Source organism: Ochotona princeps, chromosome 26 (assembly GCF_030435755.1).
Source record: "Ochotona princeps isolate mOchPri1 chromosome 26, mOchPri1.hap1, whole genome shotgun sequence".
Taxonomy (NCBI): Eukaryota; Metazoa; Chordata; class Mammalia; order Lagomorpha; family Ochotonidae; genus Ochotona; species Ochotona princeps.
The window spans coordinates 16,036,025-16,062,123 of record NC_080857.1 but is presented as its reverse complement, the minus strand read 5'-3'; the positions used below and the strand labels follow the sequence as shown (position 1 = coordinate 16,062,123).

Here is a 26,099-nt window from a genome sequence, read left to right as displayed (position 1 = left end):
CTGTGGATTTGGGGAGTGAATCAGTGGATGCAAAGATTGTCTCTATCTACCTCTCAAAATACGTGATAGGATTCTTAAGAATTTTGTTCTATGACCCTAAGGGTAAAAATGTGCCTATAAGACTTTGGGGAATTTTCACTTTGTCTGCATTGGAAAACCTAAATGTGCCATTGATTGCTGGGCCTGTGGTCCTGCCATGGCTCCAGAAGAACCCAGGGGCCCTGCCTGCTGTAGGAAGCACTTAGGGCTGAACGAATCACCACCAGAGCCTGGCTTCAAGTCAGCCCCATCACCATTTGTGAAATAGGAAGTTCTTCTCGAACCCTTGGCCTTGATCTAACTCTCCTGTCCTTTCTCTGCAGGTACTTGCTCTGGAGTCCTGGGAGGCCAGTGATGGTCAGGACTGCCTCTGGGCGGCACCATGAAGCCTGAATCTGTGTCCGCCCTGCGCTGGGCCCTGCTCAGCCTGAGCTCTCAACTCCTCACTACCCTGCTCCCTGCGACCCACTGCTGCTAGGAGAAACAACTTCAGGACAGGTCGTGGGGCTGTTTCTGCCTTCTCCCCCGGCTCACCTTACTGCTTGCTCCTCGTGCATCACGGCACCCCCATCGCTGACCTCGTCTGGAGTGTCTGGGGGTCAGTTGGGAGAAGGGCATCGTTGAAGCCTTCTTTCTACTCTCATGTACTTCGCCTCCTCAAGTCAAGGCCTCTAGTTCCACATGGATAGCTGAGATCTACTCTTGAAGAAAGGCACTTCCCTCCTCCCTCCCACTCCTCTCTCCCCAGCTGACTTTCCTTCTCTTCTGCTGCTTTCTCCCTGCACCTGTTACTCCTGTGCCCACCTGGGGCTGATTGTTAACGTTTCTCTTTTACCTGCCCAGGACTTGTGTGTGTGCCTCCTTGCTCTTGTGGGTGCTCTGTCTCTTCTGTTTTATCTCTCTCCCTTCTACCACCCAAGGGAGATTCACCTCTGAGGGCTGTTCCCTGGCTCGCCCTCTCCACCCTATCCACCATGAGCTTCACGCTTCACTCGGTTTTCTTCACCCTGAAGCTGAGTATCCTGCTGGGCTCCCTGCTGGGGCTGTGCTTGGGCCTAGAGTTCATGGGCCTTCCCAACCAATGGGCCCGCTACCTCCGCTGGGATGCCAGCACACGCAGCGACCTGAGCTTCCAGTTCAAGACCAACGTCTCCACTGGCCTGCTGCTCTACCTGGACGATGGCGGTGTCTGTGACTTTCTTTGCCTATCCCTGGTAGACGGCCGTGTGCAGCTCCGCCTCAGCATGGACTGCGCTGAGACCACCGTGCTGTCCAACAAACAGGTGAATGATAGCAGCTGGCACTTCCTCATGGTGAGCCGTGACCGCCTGCGCACTGTGCTGGTGTTGGATGGTGAAGGCCGGTCGGGGGAGCTGCAGGCCCAGCGGCCCCACATGGATGTCGTCAGTGACTTGTTCCTTGGTGGAGTCCCTGCTGATATAAGGTCTTCTGCCCTGACCCTTGATGGAGTACAGGCCATGCCCGGCTTCAAGGGATTAATCCTGGATCTCAAGTATGGCAACTCGGAGCCTCGGCTGCTGGGGAGCCAAGGTGTACATGTGGATGCCGAGGGGCCCTGCGGTGAGCGTCCTTGTGAAAATGGTGGGATCTGCTTCCTCCTGGATGGCCACCCTACTTGTGACTGTTCTACCACTGGTTATGGCGGCAAGCTCTGCTCAGAAGGTAAGGCCCTCTTCCTTCCCTCTGTCTTGCTTGAGGCTCAGCTGCTGGCTTGGGGAAGGCCCGAGGCTTCTGATAGAAACCAGCTCTTTATGGAAGTGCATCGTGAGCTGTGAGCCAGCCGTGTGAGATAATTGGGTCCCTCTCCCTGTGGAGGGTGGTGGAAATCCTTTACTTGCTCTCCATCGAAAACCCATCAGAGCTCAGCAGGAAGGGAATGGTGGCTACTCAACCATGGGCTCTGTACTCAACTCAGAGGGTGAAATTGAATAGACAGAGCCCCAGTGTGGCTGCCTCGGAGACAGTGTTTAGCACAGGACAAGGAATTCAAACTTTGGTTAAGCTGCTTTGCCTGTCCCTCTTATCCTCTTGAGCCTTGGACCCTGGGCCATGGATGGAAAACACCTCATTGCTTCCTCATCATAATCCCCAGGGCAAGAGACGCTAGTAAAAGGACAATGAGGTGATGAGCTGCCAGGTCCATGCTGGGCCTTGCTATCAACCCACCCATCCACTGTGCCTCTACCCAATAAGTCTTTGGGAGATGTCAAGCAAGTGGGTGAGGCTTTCTCATCATGAAGGTTTCTCATATGAGGTTTGCCTTCAGATGTGGCTCCCTTTCCTGCCCCCTGTATGCACTGGTAACAGACATAGAGACTCCCCACAGCCTCATGCAGCTAAAGCCCCTTCAGGTGCTGGGGATAATATGTTTAGCCTGGAGAACCTCCTTAAGATCAACTACAATCTAACAAAGAGGGGAGGGGATGAATTCATGCACAATGGTCTTACTTTTTTCAAAAAAATTTTATTTGGGACTGAATCTGAGAGAAGTGCTGCAGGCTTAAACTTGACAAATACTGACAAGGTGAATTCTGGAGCCCTGGACTCAGTAAAGGTTTAGGTTTGGATTGGAGGAGCTGCTGGATTGGTGAAGTACGTGAGAACTGATAACACGGATATGTGTATCGGGGGGCTCAGGGTAACAAACAGGTAAGAGAGTTAGGTCTCCTCCCATCCTTTTTTGGGTAAGCTCTGGATTCCTGTAGATGTTTTCTTTTACCATTAAACACTGACCCCTTGCTGGAGATGGTGGCTGTGCTGTGATTCTTAGACTTGGAATCACATTAGGATTGCCTGGGTTGGGGGTTGGAGTGGGGAGCAGATGTAGAGACTTCGAGGCTGTGTTTCTGGCTCATTCTATCAAACTCAGGGGTGGGAGCTAAGCCCCTCTAGCTCTTTAAAGCTTGCTGCATGGGTCTATGGGCAATCAAGTTTAAGAGCCAACTGATGTAGGGTTGAGGGAGGTCCCAGACGTGGGGGCATGTGAATGTTCGTAGTGGACTCCAAGTGTCTCTTCACTCAGGTAAGGCCTCCCTGCCTGGGGATTTATAATGAAAAACCATGGCTACAGGTGTTTCTTAAATATTTTCAGAACAGCTCAACCCCCTAAAGCAGTCTGTGGTTGATGTGCCCTTTAGCTACTAGCTGTGATTTAAAAATCTTCTGTTCAAAAATTTAAAAAAGTATGGTTCACAGGTGGGAAAGGGTAGAGGCTTGGAGACTTTGGGGGTTTTGTTGGAGGTCTCAAGGGTCGTGCCTGGCTGCTGTCGTGATGGGGGTACTCTTGGGTTTCCCCTTCTCTGTTGCTCCTCTCTCCCTTTCTGTAGGTGGACTGTTCGATGGGGAGAAGGCAGGCCTCCCTATGTATCCTGTATGTCTCTGGTTTCAGTTTCCCCACCAAACCCATGGGGAAAGGGAGTAGAGTAGAGGAGTAGAGGCAACCACAGCCCTCAAAACCACTCTGCGAGTGTGGTTACTGAAATGCCTCTCCCAGCAGGTGCCTTCTGGAGCTGACTGCTATTCTAAAGCTGCTGGGCTTGGGAGAAAGTTCTGCCTGAAGACGCTGACATGATTACTTGTTTTTTTTTTTTTTTTTTTTTTCATTTGCCCAAAGGATCTGTTCTGTTCTCAGAACTTGCATTGAAGACTGGCATTCTTCCTTTCTAGGGACCAGGGTGTTTGCAAGTGTGTTGTTAACTGGTTGATTATCCCTGATTGCATTTTTTGTGTTTAAAAAGAACTCATTTCCTCTGGGCAGGTTTGGATCAGCATTTTTCCACAGGAAGAATCTCTGTACTGTCTGTGCATACAATTTGTGTTTTTTTCCTCTTGCATTCTTGGTGTGTTTTCCAGTCTCCAGTGGAATTTCTTCAGAGCAGATTGTATGTGGTTGCTTGCTAAGCAGCTAAATGTGACATGTATATTTTGATAGTTGTGCTTTCTTCAAGGTTGACCATCTCCTGGCTGTACATTGATATCTTTGTATGTAGAAGGCAAATGCACAACCTAACTCCTACCTTCTACTGAAAGAAATAGAGTAAATAAAAGGTTGTTAAGAGAAACATTTGCTTGGGTTACAACAGGAAAGTGACAAGATTGAGAGAGGCTAGATGAAGAGTTGGGGGTAAAAAAAATGACGATTCAATCTGAGTTGATCCCTGTAATTGTTACCATGTCTACTCAAATGTGCATTACACTGATAGAAAATACCTGTTGCCTCCACACATGGTTAATGTTTAGAGACTAAGTAACTCACCTATAAAATGTTTGTGGGAAAAACCCACAGCAGCTGCCAAGTGTTAAGTAGAAAGCTTCTTAAAACCAAGTCAAAGAACCTTAACACACACTAGCCCATTTTCCCATAACATGGTGAGGCATGTGGTGAGAGGCAGTGAGAAAGTGTGCCCACCCTACCTCTTCCACCTCTCTGAGGGTGCATGTTGCTGAACTGAAACCAGAGCACTTGTTGCCAGTAGTCTTCCCTGGGTATCACACACTTGACTGTCCCATTTGTAGGATGGGTCCTGCCGTTTGATAGTGTGAAGGCTTGCACCTGGTGTGGAAGAGTCCCCTGCGCTGCTTGCCTTTGCACTTCCAAGGGCAGCAGGAATCATGCAGGAGCTGGCTGCTGCAGATGGTTGCAGCTGAGCCTGTTAGCCTCAAGGCTACTTGCTGTGTTGTTATTTGCTTGGTTTGTTTGGTTACCTTGCCTCAGTGGCTCCAAAATGAAACAGGAAGAGCACATAGAGACCCCATCTCTCTTCGTGTGCTTGGACTCTGGATTCCCCATTGGGTGTGTTTCCTAGGTTAGACCCAGACATCATGGCTGGGAGTTGCTGTGGGAAAGTCAGGCTCAGAAGTAAGAGGAAATGAACTCGGTATCTTCCACTTGATGAAGGATGATTAGCTCTGGCTACAGACGGAATTTGACATAAGCAATCTAGGAAAACTTCATCCCAGGCCCCTGCCTTAAGTAATAACTGCATTGAATATTGTGGCACGTGATGGGTGCAGAAATAGTCCCAGGTTCTTACTCCCAGGTATTCTGTTTATACATTGAGTGCTTTGGCAGTTAACCAGGTTGATACTTACCCTTGACTTTTCAATAATGGTTTTAGAAGACAAAAGTATAGACAACTGAATGTAATTTTTAAAGTGCCTGGTTTGGAATGTAGCTGGCCCAGTGGTTTTTAGTTGAGCTTATCCTGTCCTTGTAAAGTCAGCCTTGGAGCCTAGTGGCTGATGAAGAGGTCTCCTCAGCTCCCTTGGGATAACTGTCTACTCATTGGGAGTGTGTCATTACTTTGGAATGGGTTGAAACTTCATTATTTAAAACTGTCTTGGTTATGAATGTGCATACGTTGAATTTCCCAACAAGCTTATGGTTGTGAAGAATTGATTGGCTGCCAAGGCATGTGAAATTCAGCCACAGTTTCTCTTAAAATTCGTGCAGCCTAAAGTCAGCCTGCTGCAGGTGGTTGGGGTGGGAGACAATGGAGGCTGCATGGGTTGCTTACTTTTACTGTATCTTGGCATGTGCTTCTCTGTGCCCTGTACCCTTTGTGTGGCCACATTGTCGGGTTAATCTAGGGAGGAAGCAGGAGCTCCTACAGGTTCACTGTCTGCTATGTTTTCCTGCTGACATGAGCAGGTGCCCAGACCAGAAGGTGCTTGTCTTGAGTCTCAGCTGTTGGGATTCCACAGTGAGGAAGAACAGTGGGTGTTGGTAGTGGCAACCAGAGTCTTACTCCAAGCTCACTGCTGTGTGGTGCTCACCGCTGCCCTTCTCCCATCCCTTCAGCAGCAGAACGCCGACATCCCACTCAGGTTGGTTTGATGAATGGCTCCACACTACTACGTGGCCTTCATATGCCTTCCTGAAAGAGAATTTCAATTACTTTTCTTTTTATTGAGAGTTTTGTGACTCTTCCTTCACCTCTCAGAATCAGAACTAGAAGGGAATGATAGCGCGAGGGGCCACTGCTCACTCTTGCCTGCAGCTGAGCTTTGGAGACACTGGATGCCACCCTTCAGGTTCCAGTGATCGCCCCAGTTGGATCTTCCTGATGAGGGCATTGGTGTGAGATGCTCACATCATCTCTCCATCTTGCTACCTGGTGCCTGCCCTGTGAGTTGTGACATGACTCTGCTCTTAATGTGTGTCTGTGCTGAATGGCTTGGGGCAGGAATGGGCACAGCCTGTGGTGGGTGGTGGTGATCAGAGAGGAAACGGGACTTCCTCTCTCAATATTTCCTGGCATGCAGAAGGAAGCATGGAAGCAAGGCCCTCCACATACATAAAGTACCAAAGGAGGGACTGCTGCTTCTGATAGTTCCTTCCCCACCTAGCATCAGGCTTTCAAGGGGACCAGCCCAGCCAGCCAGCAGGGGCTGTCGCTAAACGGAGTCTGAATAGGGGTCTGATTGCTCCTTTTCCCTCCTCTCCTCCTGATTACCAAGTGAGATTTCCTGGGTATGCTGTATGCTAAATGGCAGAACAGCCGCCTGCTACTTGCTCCAATTATCCCTCTTTTAACTGCCTGGGAAGCGCAATTTTTTTAATCCCCCCTTCCCATAATATCTCTCCCTCCTTTGAAGCAATTGGAGCCCGCCTGCTTGTTCCTCTATCAAGGGGCGAGGGCAGCCTTCTGCCTTTGCAGAGTCTGCACAGCAGCTGCAGTCTGCACAGAGGGGTGGCCAGCAGATCATGGTTTGGTTCAAATGCAGCGAGGGTGAGGAGTGGCAGGCATTTTGCCAGGAGTCTTGGAGTGGCACGTGAACTTGCATTTGCATTTGGTAATGACAAATCAGGGTCCAGCCGCAGGGGCTAATTGTTTTTCAGCCTCCTATCTCCCTTTGCAGGCTACTCTGGAAAGATGGCTTCCAGTTCCCGGGGCAGCTGCCCATCAGCTGGGTTCTCTCTCTCACAGGACAGGAGGGGTGAGGGCATCAGCTGCTCACTGTGCATGGGGGATGGGATCATGTGTCCTGCCTCATCTCCTTTTACCACCTAGCTGTGAGATCTCTAAAGTGGACGTGCAGAGAGGAGGCCTTGAGACAGGTGTCCTTCTTTGGACAAAACAAAAATGATGATGGTGATGATGATCATGTGCCTGACATTGTCAATGCATTTCTGTTTGTCAGCTCATCTAATACTCTCAAGATCTGCAGAGTTGATACCATGAACCAGCCCTGTTTTACAGAGAAGGAAACTGAGGAACAGAGAAATTCTGAACTTGGGTAAAGTTCAGCAGAGTGGTTAAGAGTATGGCTGCTGAAGGGAAAATGAACCAAACTTAAATTTGAGCTTATTTACTTACATGTCTTATGCCTCTGGAGAAAGTTTTGGAAGAGTTAATCAAGAATTATTTGAAAGCAGGTGATAATCTCAGAACTTTTGCTTCACCTCTACAGTGTTTTAACTGTTCTTCATGCATGCGAATACTTTAGAAAGTTCATGGAGAAATAGAATTAGAAGATAAGTGTGTCTTGGTGGCAACATTTGTTTTGAAACCCACGCATAGCTCTTTTAATAATACAAAATTTTCTCGAACTTTCAAAGGCTGGTTATATTAGCTCTTAATTTTTTATAAAAGGCATATTTATGCATTTGCAGGCCAGAGTTACAGAGAGGGTGAAGAGTTAAAGTGAGGTCTTTGATCCACTGGTTCACTCCCCAGATGGTGGAAACAACTGGGGATGAGCTAACCTGAAGCCAGGAGTTTTATCAGGGTCTCCCACATGGGAGGCAGGGGCCCAAGGACTTGGGCCATCTTCCATGCTTTCTCCAGGCCATTAGCAGGGAGCTGGATCAGAAGTGGAGCAGCTGGCACTTGATAATTGGCACATACATGGAGTGCTGACATCACATATGGCAACTTTAACTGCTGTGCCTAGCTCTCTATCTCTTACAACCACTCCTGATGTGGTGTTGTTATTCTTGATTGATACATAAAGAAATGGAGGGACAAGATGCTGTAGGTAGTACAAAACTAAGCAGGGGTAGTAATTCAATGGCCTGGCTCAGTGCCCGCACTCGTAACCACCTTGCTATCTTGTCTCTCAATTAAACACCAATAAGAAATCTTGCATCATGGAGTTGTTGTTGAATATTAAATGAAATACAGTGTGTATTAAATGAAATACAGTGTATAAAGTCCTCTGCATAGCATTCACATATGCTGGTCACTTGTCCATGCATCAGTTTGGTTCCACAGAGTCTGCACTTTACTTTGAGCAGCTCTTACATCTGTAATTTTCCTTTATCTTATTTGGAAAATTGGAAAGAGATAAGGGGAGAGATGAACTCCATTTTCATTGCCCCCTTTGCTTCTGCCCAAGAACATGGAGCTGCTGGTGAACAGTATTCTCTGCACTTGGTGTACACATGTGTGGTGTTCTGACTTCCCCGAAGCAACCATGGGGAGGCCTTACCTCCACCTATTAGATGAGCAAATGCAGGCCCTGAGGTGCAGTTCTACTTGCTGTTGGTCAAGGGTGTGGGGCAAGCTTGGGTACTGTCTGTTGGGCAGGTGCTGTGGGCCCCAGGATCCTAGATTTCCAGTGTGGCATTTTACTGCACTCGGGATCCATTCATTAGCACAGTGGCCTGTGACTCTGACATGAAATGGAATGCTGGCTCCCTGGATGCGGGTGATAAGCAAAATGTCAGACTGCTGGTGCAGGAGGTTATCACCTTCCCTCTTCCCATGGGTGTTGCTCCTTCCAGTCAGAGAAAGAGAGAAAGAAAATTGGAAAGAATGGAAATGAATGGCTCTGAGTGTTTAATTCCCAACCCCAAGACCCTGGTTTGCAGTGCAGTGTCAGGGGATTGGACCCCAGGGTTTCGAGGCAGGTGGAACACAGACGCATCATACTGGAGCATCGCTGGACGGATGGCCTCTGGCCTCTTCAGACTCCTCTTGGGTTTCCCAGGTACCAGGAATTGTCCAGCTCCCTACTGAAGTTTGGAGGTAAGATATAGGACTCGTGGATACCCCCACCAGGTGCCTTCTAGCTCACCAGTTGCCTTCTGCCTCTGTGTACACATAGAGTGACCAAACTCCTTTTCTTTGTGTTAATTCTTTGAGTGTGTGTGGAAATGATTCCAGGTGGATTTACCATGAAACTAAACCTTGCAAGGATCTTCACTTGCCTGGGGGCTCATTCCAAGGCCTCATACCTAATTTTATTTGTGATAACTTTTCATAAGGATCCTGAAATATCATACGTTTCAAGACCCATCTGTGTGGCTCCAGCTCTGTGAAGGAGACAACCTTGCTGCTGTAGGTCTTGACACCTCCAATCAGTGACACTCTCATCATAGACATACTTCCCCTTTTCTGATTAGTAGTAGTGAGGAGTCATGGCTAACGGCCTTGTGCAAAGCCTTTGGGAAGGTGAAATGGAGAGAAGCATGGAGCATATGCAGTAAGAAAAAGGGAAGAAGTGTTTGGAAAGTGTTGTTGTAGATTTACATCAAGTGATGTGGTTTGTAAGCTCAGGCTTATGCCCCAGTCCTGAGATCTTCCTGGCTGACACTGGGAAGGATGGTTTGCTGGAGCTCTTGGGTTGCTGTGTAACAGGTGACAGACTGTGACTAGAAGAGAGGAAGACAAAATGTGACCCTGCAGGCCTGTCCCTGTGGGTCTGTTTGGGAGCCAATATTGCCAGTGAGTTATTACTGCTGCTGTAGTCTAGCAATGGATCTTTGGGTGACCTATTTAAGAAGCGGTACAGGGTCCCCTTGAAATGTGTCATCATCTGCTCTCAAACTTGACTGCTATCTACAATGTTTGTAAATAATGCATTTTCCAAAGTTGTTTTTCTTCTAGAATGTGGAAACCAGCACTAGGGGCTTTTAAAAGCAATTTGACTTTATAGGTAGCCAGCGAAGCACTACCCACTTCTTCTCTGATAAAACTTACTTTGAATCTTGTCCTAAAAATCATGAAAGATTCAAGATCTTAGGGGCGGGGGAAATTCTGTACTCATAAAAGTATACAAGGATTGAAAGAAGGTAGAGATGGAAGGGGGCAGGGACAGGAGATGTGATCACCATGAAGCCCCTGGTTCATATTTTCTAGGTAATTAGGTTCCTTTTGGTTTTATTGAAATGCTTGTTTAAGTCCAGTGTCTTCATGGCTTAAGAAAATGATTCTAAAATACTCTATTTACATTTCTGGATGACATGCAATTGTTCCTCTCCCAGCACTCTCCCCTCTCATCTGACAGTTTGATTCTCTTAAAGAGGTTCGGCTTGTCAGGGTGAAGTTTTTGGAAAATGACCTCTCAAAGCTGCTTTAGATGTTGGCACCACTAGGGTCAGAGTTTTCACACTTGTGCTTGCAGTACTGCAGGCAATTCTGTAACTTTTCCTCCAGGCAGGTGGGAAACATGGTCTCTGTAGCCCCTGCAGAATGGAGGAAGAGGATGGAGAACGAGAGAAAACATGCAAGCCAGAGCTTATTTACTTAATAAGTTGCTTTCAAATAAAATGAAGGCCCTATGGTGAGGGAGGATAAGCTAGAGAGCTAAGCTGATATCATTTATTTGCATTGCAAAGAAGGAAAAGATCTGGTCAGGCTGGGAGGTTTCTTTCTTTCTCCTTAGTTCTCTCAGGCTCCTTGGCTCTCCAGCAGTTCAGTGTCTGTCCTGGTTAGCCTTGGAGGGCTGAGGGAATGAGACGAGTAGTTGGAGAGTGTTGAGCCTCTGGCTCGTGGGATGCTGGGTACGTGTCCTCCACGTAGAAAAGGAAGGGCCAGGTAAGTTTTGGTAGACTTGATGTTCAGTAGTCTGAGCTCCTGCTTGGTTTTTAGGGATGTGCTGAAATCTAGGAGGACTCTGTTGTCTTGGGAGTGATCTGTCGGGGATGAAGTGTAGCTCCTGTGAGCCCTGGAGGATATGATGTTACTTATTTTGTCTTTGGTAGTTTTGCCCCATGTAAAGTACTAGAAACCAAAATACCTTGTAAAGAATCAGAGGGTGGTATATATTTAGAGTGAACTTTTCAGGTCATTGAATCCAAACCTTCATTTCTCATCGTCTTTTCCACTGCATAAGATGTCGCTATTCTTCCACTCCTGAAAATGGCCAACTGCAGTAACAGGACCTTTGTGGTTTCCAAGCCAGCCTACTGTATCTTGGATCCATGTTCTTCTCCAGGTCAGGCCAAAGTCGGCTTCCCTCTCACTTCCTCATAAATTACTCAGCGTAAAGCAGTCTGACCTTTGCAGTGGACCATGTGGACTAGTGGGTGGTTCTAACATTTCTGATAAGTGCTTTGCAGGAATGAACATTTGAGTCAAGGTAAAATTCACAAGGAATTCTCTAGCACGACACAAGCAGTACAGATACCCCAGAGATATTTGGAATTAACTACTTGTGATTAAACAATGTGGGAGGGATTGATGTGGGAATAGGTCTTGATGCAAGCAGGTGATTCATACACTCATCATTTTGTTCCAAGGGAGCTTGTAACGCGAAGAATTTATGTTTAGCCCCACTCTGGCTGGATTTGTGCTCTGTATCTAATTTCATCCTTCCTTATGATAATCCATCTTCCTCCATACCTAGCTAGGTTTTTAGCGCCTCAAAAGTTAAGAAGGAGCCCCTGCAAGTCCCAGGCTGCTTTTCAATAAGATGGAAAATGCTAGAATGCAGCAGAGTAGAGGAAAAGGGAAATTGAAATAGGCTTGTTTGGCAAGCCCATCCTAGTAGAGAGGGTAAAAAATGTTAACAGAAGGTTTTGCTTGAGAGTCTGTAGGAATTGTAAGCTTTTTTTTAATAAGGGCGTGCATTGCAGCAGTATCGAGTGGCTGTGCTTGGAAACTGTTCTTGAAAGCATGTGCCTTATAGAGGAAATGCTCTCTACTCGGCCAGGTTGCCTTGGGTATCCCATGTTTTTGTCTCAGTTGCACAGGGACCTTTTTGGGAGAAAGTGGGGCAGGGAAAATGGCATTATTCCCTCATTGGCACAGACTGGAAACCTGCCAAGCCTGTGGTACCCTAAAGGGGATGAGGCTGACCCTGGCTCTTGGTCACATCCCCGTGCTGTATTTTATTGACAGAGGAGCAAGGAAAAGGAACTTGACTCCTAATTTGGTGATTTTAAACACTTGACATTTAAGGGCACAGCCCCCAGATACTCTTTTGAATCCAGCTTTGAAATGCAGGCAGTCACAAGCTTCTCCTCTGTGTATCACTGCTCAGCTGTGCTCTGCCCACTGCACACCTTTGTTGAGAATCGGTATGACCATCTCAGACTGTGGTGTGCTAATTGCCACATGGGCACACCATGGTTGGGTTTTAGTTGTGGAAATCTTACTGTTGGCTCAGGCTGGTGTTAAGTTTTTATTTTTGTTTTAATGTAAAGTGGGTTGCTGCCCGAATTAGTGGCTCTATAGCGTACAATTAGTGGCTGTGGTTTATTAATTTTTAAATGGTAGATTTTGGCAGAATGGGTTAAATTGCTGCTGGGGATGACTTCATCCTGTATTAGAATGCTAGTTGGAGTCCTGTCACTCCCCTTGTGATCCAGCTGCTTGCCAAGGCAACCTGGTAGGCAGTAGATGATGGTTCAAGTTTTTGTATCTTTGCTACCTTCATGCTAAATCCCCTGGGTAGAGTTCTAGGCTTCTGGCCATTTGTGGATCGTTAGGAACTGAAGTGGATCAAAGATCTCTGTCTTCCTTTCTCTGTCTCTGTCTCTGCATATCTATAACTATCTATGGCAGATACTTTGCCTTTCAGTTTGATGAAAATAAATATTATGAGTTGCATTTATTTTTTTGAGTCAGCTAGAAAGAGCTTTTCCTATTCACTGGTTCACTCTCCAAATTCTTGCAATGGTCAGTGTGGGGCAGGCTGAAGCCAAGAGCTGGGAACTCAATCCAGGGTTTTCATTTAGGCGATGAGAACCCAAGAACTCAAGTCACCACCTTCTGCCTCCCATGAACTCATTAGCAAGAAACGAGTTGGGAGCCAGGTGTGAGACCTAGGAATTCTGTTCTGGAATGTGGAGATTTTAATCGCCAGGTTAAATGGCTTCCCAGATGATCATGCTTTCATGTGTCCAGGGGTGTTCATTGGCTTTCCCATCCTTCATCCAAATTGGGATTGCTAAATTGGGTTTCCTATTTTGGGAGAGGATGTGAGGTCGTGATTTCCTGGGAATTATAATGGGTGAGACCAAGAGGCACTATTTTCTTTTTAATTAATGCACACAGACATCTATGTACTGAATGTCTGAGAAAACAGGTGCATAATAGATATTGTTTAATAAAATACTGTATGCATATATGTACATGCTTACTCATGTTGGTGGATGGATGCAGTTTCCTGGGAACATGACCTCAACAGCATCTGTTGAAAAAAACTAATCAATGAAGTCAGATAAGACTTAGATCTCATTGGCTGCCATTAGAAGCAACTTTTTTTTTCTGTCAATGGGAAAAGTAATGTGTTTCCTGTGACGTGTTTACTGTGGAGCAACTCCTTTGAACCTGTGTCAGCCACACATGCAATTACACTTGGTTTGATCTAGCTGCGGATGAAGTAGCAAGTTTTTCTGTTGTTTACAAACCAGTGGTTTCCTGTAACAATTAGACGGAGCAGCCAGCCTGGGACCATGTAAATGCTTGTGGAATAGCTGTTGGAGACAGGCACATTGCTGTCACTGGAGATGGAGAAGCCCCATTAGTTCATGTGGATTCCCTGGAGAAGATGAGGCTCCCTGGGGACAGGATAATTGTCCTTGGATATTGGAAGAGCTGTCACACCGAGGATGGGAGTAGATGCTTAGGCAGGGGAGTTAAAAGACTAAGAGCTATAAAGGAAGAAACCTCTCCTAGCTAGTGTTTTTGGACCACAAAGCCCATGGCTCAGCCAAGCTGTCACTGAAGGGCTGTGGCAAGTCTTGGAGTGACGGCTGTCAGTTGCATGTACTAGCATGTGAACATCTTTCATGCAAGGGTTGCGTGGTTCTGAAAGCCCCCACAACTAATCCCTATGCCTTTTTGATCACATCTATCCTCCATTTTTCAAAGGGGTGGGGAAGATGGATTCTCTGGACCTTTGGCTTCCAAGCTGGGGCACATGCAAGACCAGTGTTTGAAGATGAGGAAGGACACAAGAAAATGTATTGTTAACTTTCCCTGCTGTGCAAATTATTTATGTGTGCTATTTGTGTCTTTTGTGTGTTGGACTTCTTTACTCTGTCTTAAGAATGGTATGCAATAGTCTCAGTTGACCTGGCTAGGTACTCCTGGAAGGATCTCGAGGGAGGTCGGCAGCTGCATTCCTACTTTGGAGGTCTCACACTGCCCATGATGATTAGTACCATTCCAGAGTTACTTGAGCATGAAAATCACAGTAAGAGCGTTCACCAGGGCAACTCTGGGCTGTGTAAGAGACCAAAGTGCTTGTGTTATCTCCAGGTTCTCGAAGCAGTCCTTGATGTATAATTGCTGTGCATTATTAGAATAGGCCACCTGTTTATTAGAACAAGTGCATCCATCTGTTTATTCACCTAGTAAATGTTTGTTATGCACCAATGTGGCCCCTGCCCTAGAGGACCTAGAGATTTAGTCTGGAAGCCCATCTGGCAAACAGATTCAGCCCATGCCAGAGTTGTTGCGTAGTGGATGGAGTGGATATAGAGCCTCTTACAGGAGTGGCTCACACCCTTGGGGGTAGTATGTATGCTTAAACAGGAACCAGAGGTTCAAGGGAATTTCACAGAGGAAACTCCTTGGAAAGTTTGGTTGGTAGGATGGGAGAAAAGTACATTCGGGGAAGCTCCTTGAAACATCAGGATGCTGCTTCCAACATTTGCAGGGATTAATGTGGCTAGACTGAGAGAGTAATGAGAAGACTTAGGGAGGGTCTTACAGAGGTTTCGAATGAAGTTGAGAGAGGGGCAAAAAATATTGGCCTGACCATATCCCACCTCTTATTCAGGAGTTCTGGAGCTAGACATTCAGAGGCCTGAGGGCCCAAATATCTGACAGTAGAGCCACAGGGTTGGCTGGGTATAGATAGATGTTAAGGATTTTGTTGCAGTGGGAGAAAGGCTTGGACATGAATGAGCTTGCCTAGGAACAGAGCAAAATTGAGAGGAAAAAGCTTAAACACAGGCCATTTGAGAACCGTAATGTTTAGGAGCATAAAAGAAAAGGAATTCTTACGATAGATCATAGGAGGTTGCCAGAGGTGCTAAAGGAAATTAGCAATAAAGGGAAGTTCTTAAAATTCTTAAAATTTCTTCATGAATGGAGTCTAGTGCTATGGCATAATAAGCTAGGTCTCCACCTGCAGTGCTAGTTTGTGTCCCAGTTGCTCCACTTTTGATCCAGCTCTCTGCTTATGGCCTGGGAAAGCAGCAGAGCATGACTCCAGTCCGTGTGCCCCTACACCCACGTGGGAGATCTTGAGAGTCCGAGCCATTGTCGCCTTTTGGAGAGTGAACCAAAAGATGGAAGATCTCTTGCTGTCTTTCCTTTTCTCAAACAAAAACGAAATAAATATTTAAAAAATTGTCACGGGTGAATAAAATAACTTTTTTTTGCTAAGATTTATTTAATTTTATTGGAAGAACAGATCAGATTAATAGAGAAAAGGAGAGACAGAAAAATCTATCCACTGGTTCATTCCTTAGATGACAGCAATGGCCAGAGCCAGGAACTTCTTCCAAGTATCCCATAAAAGTTTAAGGTCCCAAGGCCTTGGGCCATCCTGCACTGCTTTCCCAGACCGTAAGCAGGGAGCTGGAAGGGAAATGGAGCAGGTGGGACACGAATCAGCACCCATATGAAATCCCAGCACTAGCAAGGTGAATTTAGCTATTGAGCCATTGTGCCAGGCCCATAGAAGAGTATTCTTTGTTTTTTCAAAGGTTTTTTTTTTATTTTAAAAGCTCATTTGCAGAGCAGAGTTGGTGAGGAGCTGGATGGGAAGTGAAAGAGAGAGAGGTTTTCTAGGTGGGAAGTGAAAGAGAGGTTTTCCCCTGCTGATTCACTTCCCAAATGACTGTGGTGACAGACTGGGCTAGGTCAAAGCCAAGAGCCTGGAGCTCCATTTGAGTCTCCCATGTGGATGGCACTTTGGCCTCTTCCAGGTGCCTTCCCAAGTACATTAGCAGGGACCTGGAGTGGAAGCAGGGCAACTCGGACTTGAATGTTTTCTCATAAGTGGTCCCTGTAGCCTGAAGGGTATAGCTTGGTTGATTTGGGGGGACGTGTGTTTGAATGTAGATTCAGTTTTAAAAACTATCAATGTTGGTGTTTCTTCTACCTCCAATTCTAGAAGCTTTTTTTCCAGTGGAGAACACTTGGACAAAAACGGAAATCTAAGTTTCATATACAGATGTTGAAACTGAGGGTTTTGGAAGTTTCATACATGTGTCTGGCTTTTAAAACATCAGGATCCTCTGGGCACCAAGGACTCAAAGACGTGAAGGAAACAAACCCAGAGAAATGAAGTGACTTGCCCAAGATCAGCAAATTAGCATTCTGCTTGGAACCTTGTATTTCTTTGAGGCTCTGTGAGTTAATCATGAATAGCCTTGGCTGAGTTTTTCTTGGGGTCATACCCTGAACTCTTGAGGGTATGGATGCAAGCACAGTTCAAAATCACCTTGTTCTGGGATGGTGGGGCAGGGGTGAGATTCCTCTAGCTCTGATCTCTGTGAGTTTCTGAATCAAGATGCCCCACACATCACAGATGTTGGAAGCCACAGCTCAGCTAGGAATGTCAGTGCTGGTGATGAATTCACTTACATTTTCTCTTTCTTTGTGCAGGGCTGGAGTGCTGGGACAGCCTGCCTGCTGCCTTGCTGCGCTCTCCAGCTCTCTAGGGCTGGGGGTGGGAGCTGTGCCTGGGCTCTGAATGCTTGCTGTGCATCACAGTTTTCCAGGAATCTCAGGACACAGGAATTTTTCCCCCAGCTGTGTTGTGTATTGCTGTTCAGCAATCTGAAGTTGCTTACCCAGCGTAAGTCAGAATGGGGAGCCTAGGGAGGAGGGGGAAGTGCCTTCCAACACTTCTCAAAGCAGAAGAAATTGAGGTGTTAGGGACCCAGCTGGCATGTGATGGGAACCAGGGAAGGGAGCCTACGTGGGCATGTGAGCTCATACAGACTCTCCTTATGAAGTCCAATGAGGAAACCTGAAAGGGACCTTTTGCCACTCCCAACCCATGGCAAACAGTGGTTATTGCAGGGCTACTATGTGTCAGGAGAGGCACCAGGAGTAAGAGTGGTGAGTCAGACAGGCAGATTTCCTGCTGTTTCATTATCAAGTGGCTGATGCTCTGAGAGGAGATGTGTGGTTCAGTAGCAGTTTCTCTGAGCCAGGAAAGCTGGGATTTGGAGTGACTCTGGCGTAGGGGCCAGATCTAGTCATATGCCTGAACAGACCCCAGGGAGACATTTTAATTTGGATTTACTGGTTTGATAATAATGAGGGTTCATTCTCATGAAGAGCTCACTACCTGCCAAAGCCTGAAGTAAATGTATTCAGCTATGACTCCCTTTGGTTCTGCCAACTTCTCTCATCAAGGAGCTAGTTGGTTTTCCTGGCTTCCTCGATGAGGAAACTCGAGTTGATGAGAGGAAGCAAACCCTATATGTAAGTAAGGAACCCCGGAAACCGAAAGTGGAATGTACGCTCCCCTCTCTGCCATTGCCCTATCCATCCTGTTACTGAATGTTGATTTTGTGACCATTGATGATGACAATTTTTTTTGGCGACTCCAGTTGGTGTATCTACAGAGTGAAAGGAGATTGGCCATTCTTCTGACATCTCATCTTCCCCCTTTTATGCACATGGCCTATTGTGCCTTGCCCTGATCATGATTCAGACACAAGTTCTGCAAAGAGAAACCTACAAGTTGGCCTGGACTTTGTATTTTTTTAATCTTAGCAGCTCATTTATTCCCATGGACCCTAATTGAAATGGTATCACACATTGCTTGGGCAAAAAATCCTGTATTCTCTCAATCTTTTAAACCCATGGCCCTTGAGTAATTTTGCTGATGACATGTTGTCAGCATGGTCCCACTATCCAACAGGCTTTTGTCAGGCCCTGGTGAAAGTCTGTCATTGTTCTAAATTGTAAAATAAATACTGATTCAATTTATGTATTCACACAGTGCATGCATTTTTTTACCATTATTGCCCATGAGAGTCACAGTCTAACCTTTTATGAAACTGTGATCAAGAGAGAAAGGTGATTGACATTGGAGTGGTCAAGTAGCAAGTAGGTAAGGGAATGGGACTAGAACCCAGGATTAGAACTTTTAGCCTGATGTCTATCCCTCGTACCACATGAAAATATGTGGCTAAGGAGAATTGAATGATTTAAAAAAAACCTTAATTCCCAGACACAATCAATGGGGACAGAAGCAGCTCTGTGACGTATGAGTGAAAATATCACGGGGATGGGGGGGAGGACAAAAGTCGTAATTAGTAGTGATGAGTGCCAGGGTGGGCATTTGACCCAGTAGCCAAGATGCTGCTTGGGATACCCACATTCCGCATTAGAGTGCCTTTATTTTAATCTCAGTTCCACTTCTGACTTAGCTTCCTATTACTGCACATCCTGGAATATAACAGATGAGTATTTGGGTCCTGGCTTGAGTTCTACACTCCTGATTTCAGCCTGGCTCAGCTTTGGCTGTTGCAGGTATTTGGAGAGTAAACCATCAAATGAAACATATCTTTCTTTCAAATAGAATGAAAATAAATACTTATTAGTGGTGTGTGCCTTCGGTGGAAAGAACAGGATGAGGAGGGCTGTAATGAGAACATGGGTGAGCAGAGAAACTTCTCAGAGGAAGTGCCATCTAAAGATGGAAAGGGAGACAACCATGAAGTAGAGAAAATGTGCTATTGGCACTTGCTTGGCTTATTAGGGACAAGGCTGACTCACAATGTCATGGACAGGAACTGTGCCTTTCACCTTTGCTTTTTTTCGGACTGTGGTTGATTGGTAATGATGACTAGGAAGAGGGACAGAGGAACACACGGGTGGAAAGGTGAGCAGGGGGATGGAGGTTTGGGGAGAGTGTGGCTGTCTGTGTGACAAGATGACGGCAGCTGGTCTTGACTGGTGAGTGCCTGTGCCCTGGTCATCTCCATCAGAGCTCAGACCCTGGAGGGTAGGCCGTCTCTGAAGGAGGCTTTCTTGTGGAGCAGGTGAGGATGAAAGGCTGCCAGGACTAGGAACCCTTCGTGAGCGTCATTTGCCCCCAGCATAAAGGAGCTCGTTCCTCAAATAGCCTCGCAGTGTGACTCCCACCCACCACCTGGAGATGAGCCTGAACGTTTTCAAATAGCTGCCCTTTCTTGCCCATACTCCGGCACTCAGTCTTGCCTTCCCTGGTCCTCCCACTGCCTCCGGGTGTTGTCTTGGTACAGGAAGAGGCACAGCCTGTTGTCCTGATCAGCCCGAGCTCTCTGGCTATTGTTCCAGACCCCACTAAGGAAGCCTCATGGGAGGAGAGGCTGGGACTCTGCTTGATTCTAAGGGACCTATATTTCCTAAGGCTTTGGTTGCATTCATGGACACTTGCTATGTTCCAGGCCCTGTAGTAGCTTTACCCTGTATCCCCATTCTATGACGTGGGAGACTTAGGTACTGTCAGACTGCTCAGTTATCCTCAACCCTGGAGTACAATGACACACAAAAGGCTAGAGTGACATTTTACCATTGTCCAGGAGGACAAGAGAAATAATCAGCATTCTGTATGTTTTCTGTGATACGACATTCATTTTTTTAAAAACTTGTGAGATGTTGTCCTCTTAGGGGCATCAAATACCTTTTCTTTTCAAGAAAATATACTGATATAAAGGGTCAACTTTTAGGTTTAGTTCTTTCTAGGTAAAATAAAAACATAGTTAGCACATGTTTACTTGCAAATTGCAACTTATTGCTTTAACTATGTAACTGGAGAACATAATCTATTAATCTGAGAACCATTTGTCTCTGTGATAGCAGTTCCCATGTTATATTGCTCGCATGAGTAAAATACTTGTATTTTTGTTCCAGTGTTTGTATATGTGCTGCCAAAGCAAGCACAGATATTTGTATTTTATTCTTTCTTTGATTCCTCAGTCAGAAAAAAATATTGTAACTTGATCGGACCTCTGAGATCACGTAAATTTATCTTAGCATTTATCAAGCTTTTAAAAAATAAATACTTGTTTGAAAGAGTTCAGAGACAGAAGCAGAGAGATCTTCTATCTGCTGGTTCACTCCTCAGCAGCCAGTACGGGGCCAAGTTGAACCAGGACCCAGAAGCTTCTTCCAGGTCTTCCATGTGGGTTCAGGGGCACTGACACTTGGGCTGTCCTCCGCTGCTTTTCCAGTTGTTAACAAGGAGCTAATTAACAGGGATGCTGGTGCTAAAGGTAGCAGCTTCACTGGCTACGACGCAATGCTGGTCCCTATCAAAATGTTTTGAAGGCACAGCTTGGACCCTGAGACTTTTAACTTTTGGTGTAGGCAGAATTAGACAAAGACTAGGATGTTTTTATCAAGGGGTTATTTTTCAAAATCCAATAATAAGAGGTTCAAGTAATTCCAAGTCCATTTTTTCTTCAGCATAGTTAAACCGTTTCTTACTTTTCCAATTCATTTTTAAAAATTTTACTGAATTATATTTAACAGGATCAATTCTGTTTCACGTGTATTCAATAATGAGATTTGATCCATTCAATCAGTTGTTTTTGTGTGCCTGTCACGTTTTACCTATATAGCTCCTTTCATTGTGAATGTTCTTTTGTGGTTATTATTTCTACCACATCCAATTTGCTCACGTCAAATTTGCAGGTCTAAATTTTGTCAAGGATGTTTGCTTCTTCCTTCAGTTTTTTTTTTTTTTTTTTTTTTTTTTTTTTGGTCAATGCCAAATTTCACCAAGTGTGTCTTTCATTGCTGGCAGTTCTATTTTGTGTCTTTTCCCCCCCTGACAGGTCAATTTTTTTCCAGGTCAATCTTTGCAATTTGAAGAACTGTATCTTCTGCCTACCATGAAAGTCGATTCACTTTGTGCTAGTTTTTCAGCAGCTCCAAGACATACTTGAGGGGATCAAAACATCAGGGTAAAAATATCCCTTGACATATTAAGGATTAGTAGTAGAAGAAGTATTAAGAAATCTAATAAAGGTCATAAGTAAGGGTAGCCGAAGAGCTCTTTTGGATACTTAGCTCCTCTTGTTTAAGAAAGGGAAGAGTGGGACTATAACATTGGGCTGATCTTGACATTGTGTCTTCCACTTCACCAACCCCTTCCCTGAGTAACAGAATTTCCCCTGACCCAGGCTCCCTAAGAATTGGCAGCTGGCGCCACAGCTCCGAGCTGCTTAGCTTTTCCCTGCTTGCTAGCTAGGCCTGCCTTAAGCTGTGTGTTGGCTGGGGTGGCTTGATTTACAAACAAGCAGGACCAGAAAGGAAGGAAGGAAAAAAAAAAAACCCTCTTGTGGAAAATGAGGTCAGTGGTTGAGCTGGGGAGAGGAGGGAATCCAGGCCTGTCCTCGCATCCTTGGTTCATCCTTCCCGCCTGGAGCAATGCCGGCAGATGCCCATGGTGCTGCTGGGAAGAATCATCTGGGGGTGGGGGCTGGGAGCCCTGCCCCTGTGTACTTGTGTGAGTGTAAAAGCAGTCCGTTTTCCAGCTCCTGAGACGCCCACTCCCCACCCCTCCGTATGTATTTGCCTGGATTATTCTAGGGGAGATATTAGTGTTGTCTAATAACAGCCTCAGATTTATCAAGGGATTTGTTTGATTAATTCCAAAGCAAAATACAGCAGATAGATGAGAGCTCAGTGGCTGTGTGTGAGGTCAAGCACTCTGCTCCCTCTGCTCCTCCTAATGTGTTTGGGGAAGCTCTCCTTCCTTGTTGTCTTGATTTTGGTATTTCGGACCCTTTCATGGGACACCTAAAACCCTGTCTCGCTGCTAACATGCACAAGCAAGTGTCCAGGAACACAACTGTATCTTCCGAGTTCTTGCCCCTGTTCTTTTCCAGAGATACACTTGCTCTTCTTCCTAAGTTGCCATCACTGTGTGCTCCGTGCTGGACACTGTATGTGGCGTAGGGAGGCATTGAGCTGAAACGCAGTGACCTGAATTCTGCCTTCACTGGCCAGCTGGGTGGCCATGTTAAATCCCCTCTCTTGCATCTGTTTCCTCTCATGTCTCAGATGTGTGTTGTACAACTCACTGACATTTTGTGGCCCACCTCCCCAGTTAGACCTGAAGCTGTAGCCAAATGAGACCTGTATCTGTCTTGTTCAAATGCCCTCACTCCATTATCGGGCTCAATCCCCAGGATGGTGGGTAACAGGCAGATAAATACATAAATCAACAGAATGGACCTGAAGTGTGGAAGGGAGGGACCTATGTGACATCCTAGGACTCTGCCACCTTTGAAATTTTCTGCCTCTCTCTTTCATGTAATTGTGTAAGCACCCTGATTTTTATTTTACAGTCTTTAATGATCATAGTCTAGAAGGTATCAATTAAAAATCATGATGAATTCTAATGGTTGCTTTATCAGTGTTTTGTTGATAGGTAAAATGTGCAATTGTTTTTCAGACTGTCCCCTGCCCTTATTCCTTCTCTGTGACTCCTCAAAATAACATGTCTCTTTGTCTGGCTTTCCAAGCTCCCTCTGCAAGGCTCTGCAGAATCTTACTAAGCCTTTGTGAGTGGGGCTGTCGCTAACTAGTAGGCTACATGCGTGCTCTCAGACCCAAAGATCATTTTAGGTCCAGAGCATCCCAGTGAGAAATGGTCATCCTAGCAAGCCATGGTCATTTAACAACAACCAAAAAAACACTTAGAAAAACGGATGGAGCTGGCACTGTGACATAGCTGGTTATTCCACTCCCTGCAGTGCTGGCACCCATATCAGTGCTGGTTTGAGACCTGGAAATTTCATCTCCAATCCAACTCCCTATTAATGCAACTGAAAAAGGAGCAAAACAAACCAACCAACCAAAAGGAAAAAACCCAAAAGCAACCCAAGTGTTTGGGTCCTTCCATCCATGTGGGAGATCCTGAAGAAGCTCCCTGCTTTGGCCTGGCCCAGCGACAGCTGTTGTGACCACTGCAGCCCTTGGAAGTAGAGAACCAGTAGACAAACGTCTCTCTCATACCCTGTGTCTTTTCGTGTTTTTGTGTTTGTACCTCTCTCTCTATGCAACTTTGCCTTTCAAATAAATGCAACAAAACAAACAAACAAAAAAAGGTATGTAACAGAATTGGTTGTCTGCAAGCACTTGGAAGTAAGAGAACCTTCTATTGGGGTTGTTTGCTTTCTTCCTGGGTCTCCTTTGTCCCTGTAAATTTTATTTCAGGGCAGATGTCTTTTGGGAAGCATTGAACTGAAAGCTCCAAGCTGACTGAACCAGTATGTGATGGCTCCCTTCCCACATCCAGGCAGACCCTGCCAATCAGTCATAGCCCTGTCTTTATACCAAACCCACGTTCAGCCGTACACGCTTAGCACAATATCCCAGAAGTGACCAGTGTCTCACCTGACCCCAACTCACAAAGAAAGCCATGTGTGCTGACCATGGTGCCAGACAGGTTGTTAGGCATTTCATGTGCCTTGGCCTCTTTTCATCCTTCTGAGAACCCTGAAATACATACAGTGATCCCCATTTTACAGATACCTTGTCCAATTATTACATAATGAATAGCAAAGTTGGCATTTGTACCCAAAGCTTTCTTTACTCTGCAGCCTCAGAATCAATCTTACTAACAAGCTGGGATGAAATTCTGTCCCACAGTTTTTTTTTTCCCACTTAGCTGTTGCTGTCTGTCTTTGGGTCCCACTTTAAGGTTTGTCCATAAAATACTGTCAACCCGATCTCCACCCCACTCATCAGAGTGAAGTGAGAGAGTAGAGGGTTATGTATGTTCTTCCTATCCCACTTACATACTCTCTACCCAGTGTACACGGGGCAGTGACCCTGTCCCCAGTGCCCATGGCTATCTGGCACACAGTAGTGGTCAGTAAATGCATCTGCTTTGAACTGAGCTGGACACAGAGACTCATGCTAAGCAATGCGCCTCCTCAGTGGGTCAGAACTTCAAAGTAAACCCTTCTGGGACTGTGTCCTCTGAGATATGAGTGGGTATTTTTTGGAGTGGTGAAGGGAAGTGTCTCATTGTCCAAACACATTTGTGAGGACACTTGTCAAAGTTCATGGAAAATGAGATTAAAAAGGTAAGTTTATTTTGGTGCAGATGGTCTTGAAATCCATGCAATTTTTTCATAATCTGCATTTTCATGAGCTTTTGTGGAGACCACTTGTATGCATGAATTTCAGTTTCTTTTTGGATTCAGATAAATCTGAATTCAAATCCTGGCTACTATTGAATGAACTTGGGGATATAAACTTCCCTGATATAAACTTGTCCTTGTCATGTGAGGATACAGTAGACATCAGCGGAATAGGATCGTAATATCCTCTGATGCACAAGCAGTCTTCAAGAGTTTTATGGAGAATGCATAATATGAAAAAAACTATGCAAGGATTTTTTTTTTGCATTAAAACTTGCTGAGAATGCTAAAGGGTTGGGTGTGCAGCTCATCCCCACCCTGCCACCCTCCTGGCCCAGGACCCTCATCTCTGCCCTTGTGCCTTCAGGCCCTGTTGTGGCTCAGTATCAGCAGATCATAGATCCCTCCTTCCATACACTGCTCCCAATTCCTTCCTCCCTTGCATCCTGGACAAGCACTCAAGAGACTTACCAAGTCCAGGAACCAGCAAAGCCTTCCAAAATGCAGACCCATGTACTGGGTGCAATGTATTCTATACAAATCAGCACCCTCTAATTTTTTTGGTTTTCCACAAACTTTGTAAAGTTCATATCACAAAGCACAGAGGAGGCCTTCAGGAACTGGCAAGGATTCCCTGGATAAAGACACCTGCTGGAGTCTTAGATTATACCTTAAAAAGTTCTCGGATGATATCATGTGGATAGGGATCTGCTTAATCCTCTTTTTAATATCGGGATCTCACATAATGGCTCACAGGGAATTGCCACTCGGTTCATGCTTCTGGAGTGAATAGAACAGAATAGAGCTTGGTTGTGTACAAGGCACGGCCACGCTGATCTCGTTTTAACCTCACAGCAACCTGGTCATGCAATTGGTGTCTTTATTTCTACTAGTTAGGGATGTGGAAAGTGAGATTCTGAGGGGTCCAGTAAATCCTTGGAAGTCACACAGCTAGGCTAAGACTGGAAGGTGGGGTCTTAAAACTAGTGCCTCTCTAGGTAAAATGTGGTATGTAGCCATAATGCAGTATTATCCAGCTGTAAGCATGCATGCTACAGCATGAATGGACCTGAAAGGCACTGTGGTGTGTGAAATAAGGTAAGCCAGTCACAAAAGGACTAACTGTTGCATGATCCCATTGACATCAGGTGCCAGAGTGATTAAGAACCAGGGGTTGGACCGGGAGGAAAAGGGAGTTTTTTAGTGGGACAGGCTTTCCAGTTTTGCAAGATATAAAGAGTTCTGCTGATAGGAGTAGGTGGTTATGGCACAAAATTATGCCTTGAATGCTGCTGAACTGTACTTAAAAATGATTGAGATAGTGATTTTTATGTTACATATATTTTGCCACAATTTCTAAAAATTGAGGGGGAAAACCCTGATACTCAGGGATTCTGACTCCACACTCAGGTATTTTTGTTTCCTGTGCTCCAAACAACACCCTCTATAGAGGAGCTACAATATCCCTCTTCTTGCAAAACTTCATTGAACCCAATTTCAGAGTTGGCAATCCTCACATCTGTTCACACTACTTCTCTCATAATATTCTTCAGTTAATGTAAACTCCAGAAGTTAGCCTTTCCAAAGAACAAGCAATTCTTAAGAGGACAGGTCATCTCAGATGAATCTCATAATTAGGTTTGCTACATGAATGAATACTTCTGCTGTCCCAAACACCTAGCTCAGTTTTTTGTATATAGTACCCGATTACAACTCTTACATCAATCCTACCAAGTGAAATTGTTGC

At 45.6% G+C, this 26,099-nt stretch overlaps 1 protein-coding gene across 6 annotated transcripts in view; it reads left to right on the top strand.

Moving 5' to 3' along the window:
- The first annotated feature begins 613 nt into the window (after window positions 1–613).
- NRXN3 (neurexin 3) overlaps window positions 614–26,099 on the top strand; it is a 1,344,948-nt gene continuing 1,319,462 nt past the window's right edge. For all 6 annotated transcript variants that reach the window (XM_058655329.1, XM_058655328.1, XM_058655327.1 and 3 more), the window contains exon 1: window positions 614–1,722. In XM_058655329.1, the coding sequence (XP_058511312.1) occupies window positions 1,014–1,722 (709 nt within the window). In that variant the 5' untranslated portion in view covers window positions 614–1,013. The remainder of the gene's footprint in view (window positions 1,723–26,099) is intronic.